General features: G+C 39.6%; 1 protein-coding gene across 1 annotated transcript; it reads left to right on the top strand.

Moving 5' to 3' along the window:
* Window positions 1–3,583: 3,583 nt before the first annotated feature.
* Window positions 3,584–17,025, top strand: LOC126967876 (beta-1,3-glucan-binding protein-like). Its single transcript, XM_050812572.1, has 8 exons — window positions 3,584–3,784; window positions 5,318–5,542; window positions 6,856–7,109; window positions 10,738–10,871; window positions 11,371–11,537; window positions 12,842–13,066; window positions 15,424–15,566; window positions 16,816–17,025. Exons 1-8 carry the CDS (start codon window positions 3,658–3,660, stop codon window positions 16,996–16,998), a joined length of 1,458 nt encoding a protein of 485 aa, XP_050668529.1. The 5' UTR covers window positions 3,584–3,657; the 3' UTR covers window positions 16,999–17,025.
* The last annotated feature ends 798 nt before the right edge of the window (window positions 17,026–17,823 follow it).

Genomic DNA, 17,823 nt, shown 5'->3' with positions numbered 1-17,823 from the left:
ACCATCATGTTCACAAAGCATCCCTGTAAGCATGGATCATGTGTAAAATGTGGTCAGTTATTATTGTCTGGAAACGGAAGATGTTACATACGTTGGCTATGCACTGCATAGAATACCTGTACGATACAGATTGCCGGCAAACATAATGTAATGGTTACGTCATCAATGTCGGAACAAGAATGTTGTGTTTCAAGTAGAAGGTCATTAACGTCATTAGTGTAATCGGGAAATAAACCGTAGAGTCGACACTCACCAATTATAATTAACAAACTTGTGTAGCTACAGATTGTATTGTACACGTTTACAAATAATTATATCTCGCACGATGTTAATTTTTTGTTAATTAGTCATAATCATGGCACCCGTTCGATGACATCAGGCAAACTTGAAGTACCAAGAGTAAACAATTACTTTGGCGATAGACCTTTAAAGAAAAGAATACCATATCTGCTTAATAGTTTGCCAGACGACATCCGACGGGAACCAAACAAAAATAAATTTAAAAAACTATTGAATCAATATCTATTGTTGCAGTAACATTTGTAAAATACGCTTTAAGATTTATTTTATGAGACTCGCTCGATCCTGTAGACAAACTGTGTAAACAGTTTTACAGGACTTTGTATTATTTTAAGAAGAAACTGTATGTTTATAAATAAATAAATAAATAAAATACTTTGTGATAATAAGCTACTTAAAATTTTATATCTTTTGTGAACATAAAAAAACATACGATTATTTTTTTTGTCTACAGTACATTTCTCACATAACACGTTGGTATTGTTAAAACAAACTATTTGTTATTATTTAAAATGGTAACCCTCACATTCGGGATTAATTAAGCAAATTAAATTTGAAAACAAAATTTATGAACGATACGGGACTCGAACCCGCGACCTCTCGCCAAGCCAACCGTTCGAGTGATAATATCGTATCGTCAATAAGTCTTATATGCTTTGTTCAACTCTCAGGTTGTGGCTTCATCTACAAGATCTACTTTACACTTGATAACCTGCTCAACCTAAATATTTGCATATCAGGAAATTGACTTGAGATGTCGCTCTTTCAAATCTAAGCAATCTGTTTTTTTAAAGTGATAACCCTCACTCTGGGATTAATTTCACAAACAAAATTTTCAAAATTAATTAGGTCGCGAAGTCGCGGGTTTGAGTCCCGTACAGTTCATAAATTTTGTTTCCAAATTTAATTTGAAGCAAGGTATTTTAACCTAGGCTGTCATAACTATATCGAATAAAATGTCCAGAGGTTTCTTTTTAGATTATTTACGTAATAAAATCAAGGTAATCGCTGATTTGAAAATTGTGTAGTTTATCGCATCGCGTCTGACCGTGTCACGGTCAATATCTCACTGTCAATACACAAACCGCGCGTCTTCTCATTTATAATAATTATTATGAATGCCAAATATGTAATTATTAAAATATTATTATCTTCTATTTCCATTATTAACATATATTTTTAATACAATTAATTTAAATAGATTATTAAGTTAGAATATGAACTGTGTTCGTCAAGATAATAGAAATACTAATTTAAACTTTATGTTTTAAATGTGATATTCCAAAATGTCATCACAATGTATAAACTGTGTTGGATATGTATGTTATATTGAGGGAAGTGATGGCTGGTCCCTGCATGATATCGCTGTAGATGATCGTCGCTTCTGCCGGGCGTCCCGAGACGCACACGTTTTTTATTTCAAATAATGCTCCTTTAATGTCAAGAAAATTAAATTTCATAAACAATGACGTAAATTTTATTCAAAAATAATTATCCAGGAGCTAGTTTTACATAAGAAATTAAAATAGAGTTCACGAATAATACTTTTGACTTAAAAATCCTATTTCAGTGTTTTGAAAATCAATCGAGCTTTTAAAATTTTTACTGCTTTTAAAAGTAATTTTTTCATATTATGTATTTTAAAGAACACAATTTTCGTTTCTAGTTTTAAAAACGATTACAATTTCTGTTTAATGTCCCATAAAGTCCTCTTTATATAAAATTCACATAGCTTTTCATGCTGCTATGAATTCATTTATTAGGTACTGCCACATTTCACACAATATGGGCGTACACATGTTTACTTCAAATAATATATACAATGCATTAATGAAGTCATCCGCAGGGCACGGGGAAGGGCGCTGGTGTGGGACGCTACTTGCGTCGACACTTTGGCTCCTTCTAATGTCCAAGTTACGTCAGTGGGTGCTGGGGCTGCTGCTTCGACTGCCGAAGACAGCAAGCGTCGCAAATATGTTGGTCTCAGTGAGTCATACATCTTTGTGCCGTTTGGTGTCGAGACACTTGGCCCGTGGGGCCCAGGGGCGCGGAGAATGTTAAAAATACTATCTTCGCGCCTCAATAAGGCTACTGGAAACCCAAGCGCTGGCAGCTAACGGATCAGCCTTGCTATCCAACCCGGTAATGCTGCCAGTATTCTTGGTACGCTTCCACGTAATGATAGTTTTAATTTTATGTAATCGTAGTATTGTAAATATAGTTATAAGATTTGTTCACTTAATAAACGAACTATTATATTTATACAATTAGTATTATTTATTTGGAGATAAAAATTAGTAAACCTTGAAACAATTTAAGGAATCATAAAAGATGTCCAGAATTGGTTCTATAAGCGAGTGTAACTTAATTTTTATTTTTATTTAATTGTCTAACAATGCTGACAATAGGCGATCTGTGGCCAGTGTCTGTTAGGGAAGATTGGACGTGGAAGATGTCTCTTATGCAGTATCTGGGAACTGGAATGAAAATATCTTCCAGTACGATATACATGTTACGTTGCCGGAAATATTGTAGCAAAACTATGGTTTTTTGGGAATAGTAGCTGCTGAGGTTTTCTACCAGCACTACTCAGCCGAATTCTTGTTAAGTGAAACCACATCATATACAATACAATTTTCTTAATATTATGTTACAATTAGTAGATCTAAATATAGTATAGTATATAGTATAGGATAATTATGGTGAACATAAAAATTACAAAAAATTCTCTACGGTAAAAATAGATCCAATACTATCGCTAAATTATAAACAAAATAAGAAATGACAGTACAAATTATAAATTTAACTTATTAATAATATTGTAAGAATGGAAACTGTTATAAGATATTGAGATTTTTATACATAGAGAGACACTTTACCAATGGGAGGCTCCTTTGCACAGGAAGCCGGCTAGATCATGGGTACCGCAACGGCGCCCTTTTCTGCAGTGAAACAGTAATGTGTATGCATTACTGTGATTCGGTCTGAAGGGCGCTGTAGCTAGTGAAATTATTGCACAAATGAGACTTAACATCTTGTCTCAAGGAGACGAGCGTAATTGTAGTGCCGCTCAGAATTTTTGGGTTTTTCTAGAAACCTGAGCGGCACTGCATTGTAATGTAAGGGCGTATCGATTACCATCAGCTGAACGTCCTGCTCATGTCGACCGTTATTTTCATAAAAAAAATATGAATTCAGCTCCACCGCTTTCCAAGTTCTAGCGAGATGCGGTAGTGCAGGTCAGTGGTCACTCGTCGCGAGATTATCCGGTCGTTTTCCTCAAGTCGTCGGGCAGTAGCGTCGCAGTGTCGGCGGTGAACGAACGTGTGTCGTGTGTGTGCCACTGTGCTGTGTGACATGCGCCTGGTGCTGCTTCTGGTGGCGGTGGTGGCGGCGGGGGGAGGTGCAAGAGCTGCTAGCTACTCGGTGCCTCCCGCCACGCTGGAAGCACTGTGGCCACGTGGCCTGCGAGTCTCCGTACCGGGTGAGACACTCTCCTGGACTACGATGTTCAACTAACACTCATACTTCTCCATTTTCAATGAGATTTCTTCCACGTACTACAAAGCTGTGGAATGAGCTACCTTGTGCGCAGTTTCCGGGACGGTACTACATGGGTACCTTAATAAAAGCGTGTACACCTTCCTTAAGCGCCGGAAACGCTCCTGTGAATCCTCTGGTGTTGCAAGAGAATGTGCAGCGGTGATCACTTAACACCAAGTGACCCGTATGCTCATTTGTCCTCCTTTTTCCATAAAAAAATACTCTACATTCACATAAGGGTGACGGAGGTGAAGGATAAACTTTCTTTATGGGAATAAGGGATGAGACGAGCAGGACGTGCAGCTGATGCAGTGCCGCTCAGGATTCTTGGAAAATCCAAAAATTCTTAGCGGCACTACAACTGCGCTCATTTGCACAGTAATTTCTCTAGGTGCGGCGCTCTTTAGACCGAAATACAGTGATGCTTACACATTATTGCTTAACGGCAGAAATTGGTGCCGTTGTAGTACCCATAATCTAGCCGGCATCCTGTGCAAAGGAGCCTCCCACTACTCTTTTTATAGAATTAGAGGACAAAGGCGCATAAGAATAGGTCTTCTCTGGCATTTAAAGAAGTTGTACGAGTACGGGCTAAAACACAGGTGATGTGTTTTATATATGAGACTACGTGCGCTGTAGTAGGGATTTCCAGTTTGGTCGATATTGACCTTGGGTCGGTATGGGTTTCCCAAAGCTTGACGAGGTCTAAAAATCGACCCCGAGGTCTATAATGCTTTTGTTGTACATCTAAGAACTCAACAAGTCGATTAGTGTGCACAAGTTTATACATACATACATACATATAATCACGCCTCGTTCCCGTAGGGGAAGGCAGAGACCACTTCTTTCCACTTGCTACTATCCTTACATACTTATTTCGCTTCGGCCACTTTCATTAACAAGTTTATACAAGATGAAAAACTCGGCGGGAAAAGGTCTTTTCGTTTTGGAAAGGGGAATCTTTCTTCGACTAGCACCATACAGCCAGATGATGGATGATGTGTGTGTGTGGAAGCTGTGTATGACGTGTGGCTCGGCGCCGGCCCAACCCTCCACGACGGATGCAGAACTCGTGACAAGTTACGTGTCTCGTCGCTCCAATGACTGGTAAACCAGGGTCGATATTTTTTTAAACCAAAATAAATAATAGTAGGATGAAACCTATTGGAAAACCAATGGTATACAATTTTACGTGTGTATGGTCATTTATGTTCTCAGAAAATGCAAAGAATCGAAATAAACTCGAATCCACTTTTTTTAAATCTGTATGTACAATTTTGAGCTATTTATTAAAATTTTCACTTTAATTACTCGAAAAACGTAAGATTCCATGTTACATTGATAAACAGAAAAATTCGGAATCGAAATATATTACAACAACCAAATAAGTTAATATTTAATAAGGCATCTATTGTATTTTGAGAAAGTTGTAGAATCTTCTTTAAATTATCACAGTAGAACATTTACTTTTCAGATGATGGCTTCACATTATTCGCGTTCCACGGCAAGCTCAACGAGGAGATGGAGGGTTTGGAGGCGGGCCAGTGGTCGAGAGACATCACCAAGCCCAAGAACGGCCGCTGGATCTTCAGGGACCGGAACGCAAAGCTGAATATTGGAGACAAGATCTACTTCTGGACTTACGTCATTAAGGACGGGTTGGGTTACCGACAGGATAATGGGGAATGGACTGTGACGGGTAATATTATAATGAATTCAGAATATTATAAGGGCGGAGGACAGAGACAGACATTACGTGTTTTTTTTAATATGATTACAAGGGACAAGACGAGCAGGACGTTCATCTGATGGTAATTGATACGCCCTGCGCATTACAATTTAGTACCGCTCAGGATTTCTAATTGGCAAATTCTTATTGGCACCACAATTGCTCTCGTCTCCTTGAGATATAAGATGTTAAGTTTGCCCAGAAATTTCACTAGTTACGGCGCCCTCCAGACCGAAACACAATAATGCTTACACACTACTGCTTCACGGCAGAAATAGGCGCCGTTGTGGTACCCACAATCTAGCCGGCATCCTTTGAGAAGGAGCCTGCCACTGCTTTATTATATCCCGCTGTCTCGCTCTGTTAAAGATTACGGGGAACCATGTCTGATATTATCGGAAGACTCCATCGCAGGGGTAACATCCCGCGCGATTAATGAAGTATCTATCACCTTATCCTGGGCAACACGGTGCTGATCTATGGCCTGGTTGAGACGCTCCTAATATGTACAAAAATGCAAGTTCAAGCTCGATATAACATTGTATAATTTAAGCAATTTGTCTATTTTTTAAAGTGACAACCCTCACTAATTCTAGGATTAATTACACAAATTAAATTTGAAAACAAGATGCGGGATTCGAACTCGCGACTTCCCCCTTTCCGTGCGAGCGCTCTTTCCACTGAGCCAACCGTTCGAGTGACGCGTCGTTGATAAATCTTGTAAGTGTTGTTCAACTTGTTGTGACTTCATCTGGTGGTGAGAGTTGAACAAGACTTACAAGATTTATCAACGAAACATCACTCGAACGGTTGGCTTAGTGGAAACAGCGCTCGCGGGTTCGAGACCCGCATCGTTCAACAATTTTTGTTTTCAAATTTAATTTGCATAGTTGTATAAGTTCAGACTCACCGCGGATTAAGTATAAAACTAGTCCTATTGATAGTCCATCAGACTAGGTGAAGGTTGAGACCAACTCGCCCCACGGGCATGTGTCACCAAAGTTACTCATTCAATTACGGCCGTTTTCAATAACCGATCTATTCTTAGTTTAACTTAAAAGAGGTAGACAAATATATCATTTTACGATTACTTACATTTCAATAACCTATTGACATAAAGCACTGGACTATAACTATATCAGACATAACTATGGATAGATAAGATCTTGTCATCAAACGGTGACAGCAATGTATCCGTAACTAGAGATACGCTATTGAAAATGGCTGTTAGTCAACAAGCTACTAGTGAATCGTTTTATTGTATCACGCAACATATTGTACAGAATACGTGACTGAGGAGGGCACCCCGGTGGACCCAGGCGCGGTGCCTCCCTCCCCGGCGACCAGCCCCCCCACTCCCACGGGTTCTGTTCAGCCTGTGCCCACCCCGGCTCCATCATGCAAGGTGTCGCAGACAGTGGTACACGGCCGCGGCAACATCTGCACCGGCCAGCTGGTCTTCAGCGAGGAGTTTGATAAGACGGATGTCAAGGGTCTTACTAGCTGGGATGCCGAAGTTAAATTTCCTGAGCAACCGGTCAGTATAACATGATCATATATATGAGATGTTAACAAATAAGTGTGATGTGAGAATGAATTGACGGCAGGAGCAGTGGGGAGACTCCCTTGCACAGGATGCCGACTAGATTATGGGTACTACAACGGCACCTATTTGTGCCGTGAAACAGTAATGTGTAAACATTACTGTGTTTCGGTCTGATGGGCGCTGTAGGTAGTGAAATTACTGGGCAAATGAGACTTAACATCTTACATCTCAAGAATCTCAGAATTTTTGGGTTTTTTAAGAATCAGGATGGGCACTGCATTATAATGGGCAGGACATATCAATTACCATCGGCTGAACGTCCTGCTCGTAACAAGCGGCACTAAGTCAAACCTAAAGGAATCGAGATGAAACGACATGCAACGTAAATTATGTAGTAATTATTATATATACTTACTTATAATTTTAAAGTTGTTCCTAAAGCATTTACAAGCTAATCCCAGACACTAAAACAACAAAATTAGATTTTAAATCAAAGGTAAAAAAACAATGATAAACAAATATAAACAAACATAACACAAAAATGTCAAGTTGTATAAAATCAAATTATGTCCATAGCGCCAAATAATCAAATAATTAAGTCCAAAGTTTTATGTCAAGAAAAAAAATAAAACTGTATTAACATTAATAAATAATTCAAGTACCATCTAACACAATATGCATGTCATTAACATTCGTTTGTTTGTCAGCAAATAAATTAATGTCACACTGAGTGAGCAAGTCGCCGATCAGACATAGTGCTCGAATATAATTTTAACGAACAAAATATATATGTTTTTAACATTAGTTTATTTATTAAGATTGAAAGTTAAAATCATAAATGAAATGTAAATAGGTTTTTAGTTATGTTTAACCTTTAAAGAAAAAAAATACTTTTATTTTTATTTTGTCTTTATTAGGTAGATAGATAATTATAAGTTTGCATGTGTTTCAATAAAACTTGATTTGTGTTCTTTCATTTTATTTAATTTTATCAAATTGTTTATTAGTCATTAGTCTTTGTAGTATAATTATAGCAAAAATTCAAGCATTTTTGTTATGTTGTCTTTTTTTTTATTTATGGGATAGGAGGACAAACGAGCGTACCTTGTTAAGTGATCACCGCCGCCCACATTCTCTTGCAACACCAGAGGAATCACAAGAGCGTTGCCGGCCTTTAAGGAAGGTGTACGCGCTTTTTTTGAAGGTACCCATGTCGTATCGTCCCGGAAACACCCCACAAGGAAGCTCATTCCACAGCTTTGTAGTACGTGGAAGAAAGCTCCTTGAAAACACACATCCAGGTGGTGGGGATGATATCCTAACTTGTGGCGTGTCGTGCGAAGGTGGGATTCGGCGGCAGGAATCAGGTTAAACAGCTCTTCTGAACACTCCCCGTGATAAATGCAGTAGAAGACAAACAATGAAGCGATGTCTCTACGCAACGCCAAGTGATCCAGCCGTTCACAGAGCACTGTCTTTTAGTAGATTTTTATTTTTGCTACTTGATGTATGTATAGATGTTTTCTTTGTAATTAGGTTGACCGCACATAAAATAGGCACTTATGTCATTAATGTCCTGATTACATAATAATCAGAAGACGAATAATTTTGTTCGGAGGACCGCGCTTATATTGAAGTTACGACAAGTGCCTTTGAGATTTTTGTACGTTGCTGTCTGCACCGAAATGATACTGTGAAGGATTATTCTTTCACAGTTTTTTATGATCTTTTATTCCCGCACACTACACCATTGGTTTTGTGTCAGACACTCACATAGAACACATAGAATGAAGACATACACATGTGTTTTTAAGTAATTTTAATAAATAAGCTTATTATAAAGACGAGTCGCCATTACTCAGAGACTTGCTTGACCGCAGGCTGTGACCTCCAGCCGCCGACGTGACCTCTATAAAATTATGAACCTGTTATGACAAAATGTGCTTACAATTTGTTAATATAATGTTAATTTGTTAAGTGATAACCCTCACTTCTGGACACTTATAAACCCACAACCTAGGAGTTGAACAAAGACAAAAACATATCAAGATATATGAACCTTACGTCACTCGAGCGGTTGGCTCAGTGGAAGAGCGCTCGCACTGAACGCGAGAAGTCGCGGGTTCGAGTCCCCCATCGTTTATAGATTTTGTTTTTAAATTTAGTTGTGTGCTATGACACGTTTGATAAAACGAAAGATTTTCAATTCACTTGGCGGAGGGAATCATCAGTTTATTTATCATCAATTGTGTGTACTGGTTCGAATCCCGGTATGTGCAAGCATTTATATGATGAATATAGTTGTTTGTTTCCGAGTCATAAATGTTTATATGAATTTATGTATGTTTAAGTAAGTATATTGTATTAAATATATCATTGTCTTGTAACCCATAACACAGGCTATATATGCTTAACTTGGGGCAAGATAATTTGTGTAAAAGTGTGTCAATATGTACCTACATCCTACAAGATTAACACTAATGTGCTCCGTAAATTATTTTGTGATAGAAACAGGTTATGGCGTTATAACAATAACATAACATAGATATTAAGTCACTTATGTCTATACACTTTTTGTTAAAATGTCTGCCGTCTAGTTATAACAAGAGCTGCTTATGAGCTTTACCTCCAGCCTTCTGCCAGACATAATGAGATACAGACACGGTCTGGCGCACCCTAGTACTAGCTCAATCCATTTGACTACGTGCAACGTAGAGGTGCTCTGTGAACTACTGGATCACTTGGCGTTGCGTAGAGACATCCGCGTCGCTTGATTGTGTGATTTCTACCGCATTGATCACGGGGATTGTTCCGAAGAGCTGTTTCACCTGATTCCTGCCGCCGAATTCCACCCTCGCACGACACGCCACAAATTAGGATATCATCACCACCATCTGGATGTGTGGCGTTCCTCCAAAGTGTGGTTTTCAAGGAGCTTTATTCCACGTACTACAAAGCTGTGGAATGAGCTTCCTTGTGCGGTGTTTCCGGGACGATAGGACATGGGTACTTAAAGGCCGGCAACGCTCCTGTGATTCCTGTGGTGTTGCAAGAGAGTAGTAGTTAGTTAGTTGTAGTAGATCACTTATCACCAGATGACCCGTACGCTCGTTTGTCCTCCTTTTCCATAAAAAAAAAATAACAGACATAGAAAAGGGTGGACGGAGCCATTGCAATTATCTTTCGTTGTTTACACTTCGGGTACGGAACCCTCAACTTAACAGAATCGAATAAATGTCGAATACTGACATGAGAGCTCTGACGGCTCTGACGAATAAATGTAACTTAATACCAAAAGTGAAGGAAATCACCAAACATCACGAGTTGTTTGACTTATTCTGTTTATTATAAGTATCAATATAATAAACTTTGTAATTGAAATATAACTGACTTTTATTTATGACTTTTGTTTATTGTATCGATATATAAATGTATCTATAGAACTATATCTATAGAAATTGTATTAGCTGTTGGTTATCCTTAAATAAAAAAAAAATGAAATATTGTTTGAATTTAATACATTGATGAAGTGTAAGGTATCTATAGTGAGTTTCGCATTTTGACATTTGGAGTATAACTTGGTTAATCCGTGCTTATATTCACTCGTACATTGTTCCAGGACTATCCGTTCAACTTGTACATGGCGGAGGGCACACTGCGGTTGTCAGAGGGCGCGTTGGCCATCTCTCCGATCCTCACCGAGACCAAGTACCGCGAGGGCTTCCTCAACGAGGCCTTGGACCTCTCCAACATGTTTGTTTATTTTATCCTCATAAATTATCTGACCAATATAAATTCTAATTGAAACAATTATTGGGATTCCACTGTGCAATCTAGCAAAATATTTTTTTATATAAAAAAAGGGAAGAGACGAGCAGGACGTTTAGCTGATGGTAATTGATACGCCCTGCCCATTACAATGCAGTGCCGCTCAGTATTCTTGAATAATCTAAAAATTCTGAGCGGCAATGCAATGTCGCTCGTCACCTTGAGACATAAGATGTTTTATTTTCCCAGTAATTTCACTAGCTACGAAGCCCTTCAGACTGAAACAAAATAATGATTACACATTACTGCTTCACGGCAGGAATACCTTGCAAACTAATTTGTTATGTATATTATAGCTATGGTAAAATACTCTAATAATAATAATAATATCATAAATATGGTAGATTCAGTAAATTAAATATTTGTACTGACGATTCGAGATATTTGAATAAATTTTATTTGACTTTGACTTTGAATCGTCCAGATGTACGGGCACTGTCGGGTCCACAGAGTGCAGTCGCGTCGCGTCGGGTGCACAGATCCTGCCCCCTGTGATCACCGGCAAGGTGACCACTCGCAACAAGTTCAACTTTAAGTTTGGCAAGATCGAGATACGAGCTAAGCTTCCTGCAGGAAATTGGCTCATTCCAGGTAGAACATAACACAAGGCAAGGTTGACCACGAAATTAATTCGTTGCAGCCCTCCCTTCATGGCTTATAAAATGATTAATAAAGAGTTAGAGTCTGACAGTTAGGGACGAGCAGGACGTTCCGCTGATGGTCATTAACGCCCTGCCCAATAGAATGCAGTGCCGCTCAAGATTCTTTGGAAACCGAAAAATTCTTAACGACTCTACAATTACGCTCGTCACCTTGAGACATAAGATGTTAAGTCTCATTTGCCCAGTAATTTCACTAGCTACGGCCGGCGCCCTACAGACCGGAACACAGTAATGCTTACACATTACTGCTTCACGGCAGAAATAGGCGCCGTTGTACTACCCATAATCTAGCCGGCATCCTGTGCAAAGGAGCCTGGTTAAATTTAACAGTTTCAAGCGACGACAAATAGATCAATATAGTTCTATGATGTATATATATTCACTTTTGTTTCTATGATGCATTTATTAGATTAAGATTAAAATTTATTGGGTAATTTTTGTTGTTGATATAAACCGCGACCTCCTTCCTACGGGATTCTTTTTTTTGCTTTTGCTTCAGCTGATAGTAATTGATACGCCATGCCCATTACAATGCAGTGCCGCTCATGATTCTTGAAAAACCCAAAAATTCTGAGTGGCACTACAATTGCACTCGTCTCCTTCAGACATAAGATGTTAACTTTCAGTTGCCCAGTAATTTCACTAGTTATGGCGCCCTTCAGACCGTAACACAATAATTACTGCTTCACGGCAGAAATAAGCGCCGTTGTGATACCCATAATCCAGCCGACATCCTGTGCAAAGGAGCTTCCCACTGTTGAAACTGGTGCAAGGTTTGTAACCAACTGCACACCAGCTGTTGAACACTTTAAGGTCTAACTTTGAATTTATTGACCGGTCGTATAATAAATTAGTTGCTGCCCGCGACTTTGTCCGCGTAGATAAAGGGTTTTTAATAATAATAAGCATGTTTGGAATTGAAGATTACGTCATGTCCTATTCCTGTTCCGGTTCCCGTTTTCGCTCCCGTTCCCAACATATTATATGAATCATATTTCGAGGAAGATTGCTCTGGCAAACTAAACCTACTGTCTGTATAATTATAGCTCATCCACATGGACTTCAGTTTTTCACAAATGCCGCAGGAACCATGAATTTTTCCGGGATAAAATGTATCCTATGTCCTTTCCAAGCTCTCATCTATCGTTGTACCAAATTTCATCAAAATCGGATACGGATGTTTCACAATAACAAATGTTGAACTATTAAGTAACTAAAAATATAATGTTTCAGAATTAAATCTGGAATCTCGAGACAAGGTGTATGGCTCGGGCCGCTATGAGTCCGGCATCATGCGCGTCGCCTTCGCCCGGGGGAACCCCATCTTCGCCAAGAAATTGTACGGCGGGCCCGTCCTCAGCGACGCAGAGCCCTACCGCACCTTCCTGCTGAAGGAGAAGATCGGCATTGACAACTGGAACAAAGACTTCCACATCTATACTCTAGTTTGGAAACCCAGTGAGTATACTTTTATGAAATTTTATGTTCACACTGTCGCTGACAAATATTACATTCTTGTTGAATTACAAACTAATAAATGGTAATTATGAAAACCCACAGCCCATACCTATTATGTAATGACTCCATTCCGGAGTACGTACAGGAGTTTTACTCGCAGTATATTATTAGGGCGGCGACTATCCAAAGCAAGGGAGTAGGTGTGGATGTTAGTCTACATGTAGGGTTGACCTTCATATGGGCTTGCTGATAGTTCTTGCAAGTGGACATGCGCAGATGGGCGCAGGATACAAGTCGGTGTCGATGGTTGCTGCTCAAATCTATCCTCTCCTCCTCCTCCATCCTAATTTAATATATATTTGAGGGTCCAGGAGCATGTTAGTCACCTCACAGCAAATGCAGTCAGCTGTCATGGATGTATAAGATACCAGGCAGAAGTCAGGAGAGATGTTGCAACTTGGTGAGAGTGTGCTCTGAATTCTTATATTGACGATCGGATCCGATATTTCCTGAAATAATTAGAAAGGCCAATCCCTAGTTGAAGCCACATAATATATAAAACCAACATGAAACTTAAAACAAGCAATAGAAATACCTGTAACGGTGGGTTTCTACTTTCTTCAACGCTAGCAAATCGTTGCAATATATATCTGCTACGAATGGTGTACTGCAAAGTATCGTTTTAGTGTCATCTGACATTAATATAACGAGTTATAGAAGACAATTACCTTGGAATTTTGGTACAAAAAAAAATCAAACATTTTTTTTTTTCTAAGGTAAAATATATTTTTTAATCGAAGTTTTCGTTAACTATTAAACATTCATTCAAACATTCCCTTCTCACTAAAGGTTTTGAGGACCCTGGACCCTGGATTCAACAAATCAAGCATGTGAAGTCATTTTGTATTGCTTCTAAGAAAAAAAATACCATGCTAAAAAAATTCCAAATCGCGAAAAAAAAGGTACTCATTTGGGACCTGGCCTGGCGAATTCGGAGGGTATGGGAGGGTTTCTAAATACAGGTCCTGCAGAGTTAAAACTGTTCCTCGAGCAATGTAGGATTTACGGTACGAGTTATAATGGTAAAGACCGGTTAACGAACGGGGTTGTCTCTGTGATTGTTCGAAGTCCATTAAAATTGATATCTAATGTCTTTTCATCACTGGATCTCAGGAAGCGGTAGTGAATTTCACTTCGAATTGACTATGAAGCAGTTACTGTCACTTTTATATTGGTAAGCATCGCTTTAGAGCGATAATATGGCATTTGACTTGGAGTCAGCTTTAACAATGCTTGCTTCAGATTATCACACAGAATTTATGTTACATAACACGTCATATGTTCCCCCTAGTTCCCTTCACTCCTGTGCCGGCTTATCTTGGTTACACATGCTTCTACGCGTGTTGTCTCTGGAGGTCAGTTATACCTATTATTCAAGCATTTTTAATTTATGAATTTGATGCAAATGGTTCGTTTTATTAGGTATGCTAACACCAAACAATACCGCAAATTCCCTGGTAGTTACATGCAACTTGGTCTCTACAATGACATCCAATTCGTAATTACTTAACTTAGTGTCTGGTCTTCCTCGGAGTTCTTTCTTCAAGTGGAAGTTTCCTCTGCGGAAGCGATATATAAATAAATAAATATATTATCCTTTCGAGGATGTCACTGATACTGCGAGATATTTCTGCTGCTTTTGCTTCACAACGCAACCTCTTATTACAAATTTTACTCAAATTTTCAATGTCTCCATCTTTACTTTTAAACCCGAACGCAAAAACAATTGAAATTCGAACAATCCAATTTATTACATCTAGAACGTTCTAGCTGTAGACATAAATATAGAGCGAACTTAGACTTTGCTCAGACCTTACTAACGTAAAACTTTGAGTGTGATAAAATGAGAACTTAAGTATTGTATTCGGCTGTCTTAGCTCAAGCTAAGTATAATTTCAGCTGTCAAATGACTATTAAAAACGAAATAAAAGATTATGCTAAGGTTACACTCAGCTATGGTTTACGTGAGCTAAGTCTTAGTACGCTCTATGGATCTCAGCCTTAAATCAAGTACCAAGGAAGTTTTATCTTATTGGATTAGAACTTATTAATTTAAATCTATGGAAAAAACGCAAAAATCTCAATTTATTACTTGAATCCCTATCTAAAACATACGGTTAAGCTTTTGTGATATTGAAGCAATTATACGTTGTTCTTATCATCTGTTCTGCTTCACAGATATCCAATAGTTTGTTAATTATTATTCACATTAAGACTGCGGAAGAGTCCAGCCAACTAGCTGAAGCACCCTTTATTTTATGTTTAATATTCTTCCAATAAAGTATTTGTTAATGCAGCCGGTCTCGAGATGTTCGTTGACGGCGAGTCTTACGGCTCCGTGAGTCCAGGCGAAGGGTTCTACAGCAGCGCCCGTGAAAACGCCGTGCCACACGCCGCCGCCTGGCTCAAGGGAACCGTCATGGCGCCGTTGGACCAACTGGTACCGACCTGCCTGTCTTTCTATCTATATAGCACAGCAACGCAATCACGTCGCTTTTTATGGAGGAGCGAACGAGTCGCCTTATATAAGTGATCATTGTCGCCCACATTCTCCTGCAACGCGAGATTAACTAGAACGTTGCCGGCCTTTGTCTGGCGAAAGAGAGCCGCCATGCCGCCCCCAACTCAGGGCCTGGCCACGGGACAGTCACTATAGCGTTTATTTACGCGCTGCGTACGGCGAAGCGTATAGCGACTAGAATAAATGTAATTATCGAAATGTCAATGTTACTGATCAAGCCACGCGCTGCGGCGATCGGCTAAGCGATCAGCGAAATTTACCGAGCAAACCGCTCGGGCGACAGATAGCACGGCGGGCGACTGAACTGTAGATGCGGTGAATAGTACAGAAACTAAAGAAGTTTGGTTGTTTTCGCCGCGAATAAAATAAAGTGAGAAACTTTTTTTTTTCTGGTTGAATATTTATAAGAATATTATAATCGAAGGTTTCGATACTCATTCTGATACACTCGCAAAATTTTTTGGATACATTCTGTATTTCTCGTACCAGTGGGAGGGACCTTTGCACAGGATGCCGGCTCGATTATGGGTACCACAACGGCGCCCATTTTTGCCTAGAAGCAGTAATGTGTAAGCATTACTGTGTTTCGGTCTGAAGGGCGCCGTAGCTAGTGAAATTACTGGGCAAATGAGACTTAACATCTTATGTCTCAAGATGACGAGCGCAGTTGTAGTGCCGCTCAAAATTTTTGGGTTTTTCAAAAATCTGCGACACTGCATTGTAATGAGCAGAGCTATTCAATTACCATCAGCTGAACGTCCTGCTCGTCTTGTCCCCTTTTGTCATAAAAAAAAACTCTTCACAAGCTGGTTGTCGTACCCAGTAAACAGCTCTATTGAGATATTGGTACCTAAGCAAACCAATGAAACCAGATCAGGTTGGTTGGTGCTCTGTCGGATGAATAAAGAATAATTTGGAAAATCTCACACCAAATTATTCTTTATTCATCCGACAGTGCTACGGCGCCCTTCAAGCCGAAACACAGTACTGTTTACACACTGCTTCACGGCAGAGATAGGCGCCGGTGTGGTACCTACCCATAATCTAGCTGGCTTCCTGTGCATACGAGCATCCCACTGGTAGCTTAGAAAAAAAAGATGCTAAAGTTGGGGATATATCTGTATTGAGATTGAGACTGAAAGTGACTGCAAAACAATATTTTTTGTAGTTCTACGTGAGCCTGGGTGTGCGAGTGGGAGGTGTGCACGACTTCCCGGACAGCCCGGACAAGCCCTGGAAGAACCGCAGCAGCAAGGCCATGTTTAACTTCTGGAGCTCGCGGGACTCCTGGCACCCGACTTGGTTCTCACCAGATCTGAACGTGGACTACGTGCGGGTGTACGCCCTATGAGTGTTGCAATAAATGACTTTTATACTATGTGTCGTGATGTTTTCCTTAATGATTTTGACAACTTTCAGGTGGTTGTATAAAGTTTCTGTATTATTGACGTTATTAACTGGTATCTATACTAATCATCCATAATCAGCAATATTAGACAATCAGAAATAATAGGCTATTGTTGCAAATAAAATAGCAACTAAATGTATTACAGAATAAAAAATATGGTCATTTCTCAAATCTGTTCTGGCGCAACCGCTCGATCCACGTGCAACGCAGAGCAGCTCAAATTGTCGGGGTCCCAGTGCTCTGTGAACGGCTGGATCACTTGGCGTTGCGTAGACACGTCATTTCATTGTGTCTCTTCTACCGCATTTATCACGGGGAGTGTTCCGAAGATTACTGCCGCTGAATTCCACCTTCGCACGACCCGCTACAAATTAGGATATTATCCCCACCATCTGGATTTGTGGCGGTCCTCCACAGTGCGTTTTCAAGGACGTCGACGTACTACAAAGCTGTGGAATGAGCTTCCTTGTGCGGTATTTCCGGGACGATACGACATGGGTACCTTCAAAAAAGTGCATACACCTTCCTTAAAGCGGAGCATCAAATTTCAAAAGTAGATGATGGCTGGGCAGCCTTCCAAAGGACACTTTTTGAAGATATATCGGAGTCTACGAAATTTGAAGACTTGAAAACAACTTGAAAACAAAGTCAGTGAAAACACTCTTGCAAGGACTTTCAAACTTTCTGGAAGAATCCAAATAAAGTTAATGTTAGGCCGTGCTTTCCGATAAGTTTTAGTCGTTATTAATTTAAGCAGTGGGAGTCTTC

Source organism: Leptidea sinapis, chromosome 1, assembly GCF_905404315.1.
Source record: "Leptidea sinapis chromosome 1, ilLepSina1.1, whole genome shotgun sequence".
NCBI lineage: Eukaryota > Metazoa > Arthropoda > Insecta > Lepidoptera > Pieridae > Leptidea > Leptidea sinapis.
The sequence above is the reverse complement of the archived record's forward strand: the minus strand, read 5'-3'. Positions and strand labels throughout refer to the sequence as shown.